The sequence below is a fragment of the Mesitornis unicolor genome, unplaced genomic scaffold (genome assembly GCF_000695765.1).
Source record: "Mesitornis unicolor isolate BGI_N332 unplaced genomic scaffold, ASM69576v1 scaffold38706, whole genome shotgun sequence".
NCBI classification, from domain to species: domain Eukaryota; kingdom Metazoa; phylum Chordata; class Aves; order Mesitornithiformes; family Mesitornithidae; genus Mesitornis; species Mesitornis unicolor.
The window spans coordinates 1-2,033 of NW_010192358.1; the positions used below are offsets into that span (position 1 = coordinate 1).

General features: G+C 56.5%; 1 protein-coding gene across 1 annotated transcript; it reads right to left on the reverse strand.

Annotated features, from left to right (window-relative positions):
* Window positions 1-450: 450 nt before the first annotated feature.
* On the reverse strand, window positions 451-1,652 carry ZBTB7A (zinc finger and BTB domain containing 7A; the record flags this gene model as incomplete). Its single annotated transcript, XM_010187063.1, has 1 exon — window positions 451-1,652. A coding segment is annotated over exon 1 (1,199 nt), but the record flags the coding sequence as incomplete, so codon positions are not given.
* Window positions 1,653-2,033: the final 381 nt, after the last annotated feature.

Genomic DNA, 2,033 nt, shown 5'->3' on the forward strand with positions numbered 1-2,033 from the left:
AGCCTCTTCCCAACCCAGCTACCAGCCCTTCAGCCACCCCACGGAGCCATTTCTCAACGACTCCCCACTTCTTGCCTCAACCCCAGGCTCCTTGGTCACGATGGAAACACCAAGGGCTGCAGCTCTGTTTCATCAGCCATGTTATTTAACCTCCACAGAAGCTGGGTCTGGCCAGGTTTCCAGCAGAGCTCAGCAATTTAGGACAGCGGGACACTGTGGCACTGGAAATCAAGACAGGCCCCTCGAGATTATCTGAAGGGTCAGACCCCCAAACTGCTCATCTCTCTGGAAAACTCTGGCCTTTACATCCAACTCATCTGTTAGGATGGAAATTAGCTGAGCAGGCAAAATAAAATTGCACCAGGTCAGCGCTGAGCTAACCCCCACGGCAAGCCAAGAGCCGGTTTTGTGTGCCAGCCCCCTCTCCTCCAGTGTCCGCCCGCTCCTTACCTGGTGAATCGGACTTTGCAGATGTTGCACTCGTAGGGCTTCTCCCCGGTGTGGGTGCGGATGTGGCGCGGCAGCTTGCCAGCCCCCTGGATCACCTTCTCGCAGATGGGACACTTCTGGAATGCTTTTGCCCTGATCTTCTTCTCCACCTTCTGGGACCAGGACGGATAGACATCGCTCTCGTTCGAACTGCCGAAATATTTCAAGTAATAATCCATGACCCCATCGTCATCCTTTCGGTCGTCCTCCCCAAGCTGCTGTCTCCCCACAGAATTGATCATTTGCTGCAGCAGGGCGCTAGCAGCCAAATCATCCACCTCCCTCGCATCATCCTCCGTCTCCGCTCCAGCAGGAACGAAGCTGGGGGAGTCACCGGCTTCCTGCTGGTCCAGAGGCCCCCCCGGGGTCCCCTCCTCTTCTCCGGGCGTGGGCAGGCCACGGCTGCTGTAATGTCCGTTCTGAGAAGGTGAAAACATGGAGCCTGGAGCCGCTGCCGACGCCTCCTCCTCCTCTCTGTCCAGCCACATGGCTGGGTTGCTGTCAGGATCACAGTCATTCGCCTTTGGTCTTTCGTTTAGGGTGGCTTGCGGGTAGAAGTCTATGCCATTGCAGTCCGGCTCTTCCTCCTCCTCTTGGCCTCGGAAGTTCAGTCTCTGAAGGTCTCTCAACTCTGGGTTGGTCCACGAAAAGCTGCCTTGGTGGCCATTGACGGGGTTGCTCTGGAAGAACTCCAGGTACTCTTTTGCTCTGAGATGGTTCCTTTGATCAATTTGATCTACTGTATCCATCTGGTCATTTTTGGCCAGAATCTTCCTGTCCAGGAGATCCGTGCAAACATCCCTTACAGCCGGGATCTCCAGCAGTGTGGCGGCGTTGAGGATGTCATTGACATTTGAAGTGCTGACAGTAAGGGTCGCGGTGTAAGCGAACTCCAGGAGCGCCGACAAGGCGTCCGCACTGACAAAGTCTATCTCATACACGTTTTGCTGGTCCACCACTAACCCTGAGGTGAAGAGCTTCTTGAAGTACTGGCTGCAGGCCGCCAGGACGGAGCGGTGGGTGGGGAACTCCTGGCCTTCCACCAAGATGACCACGTCGCACAGCAGCCCGTTGTTTCTCTGCTCATTCAGGCTGCTGAGGATGTCGCTGCTGTGATCGGGGAACGGGATCCCTATGGGGCCGTCCACGCCACCCGCCATCTTCAATGCAAAAGGCTATGGAGAGAAGGAGGAAAGCGCAATGAGTCACAGCGGCCTTGGCTGCTCGGAGGCACTGCATGGGCAAACTCCCAGTGTGAAGCCAACCTGTCCGCCGGTGCCAGCCTGCTCTGCAGCAAGCACCAGTCATCAGCCTGTGTGCCCTCCGCACCTCTTCACGTCACCATCGAGCCCACCGTCCTGCCCAAATTTAAGACATCGGCAGACAAGGACGGACCCGTGCTTACCTTCACACTGGGGAGGAGGAGAAACAGCCCAGGTGCTCTCAGTGTGGAAGAAGAGCTGAATTAGCACGGATCTGGGCCAGGGCAAGCAAGCTTTGGCAAGGACCAGGGTTAATACAGCCAGACAGCATCTAAACCCAGC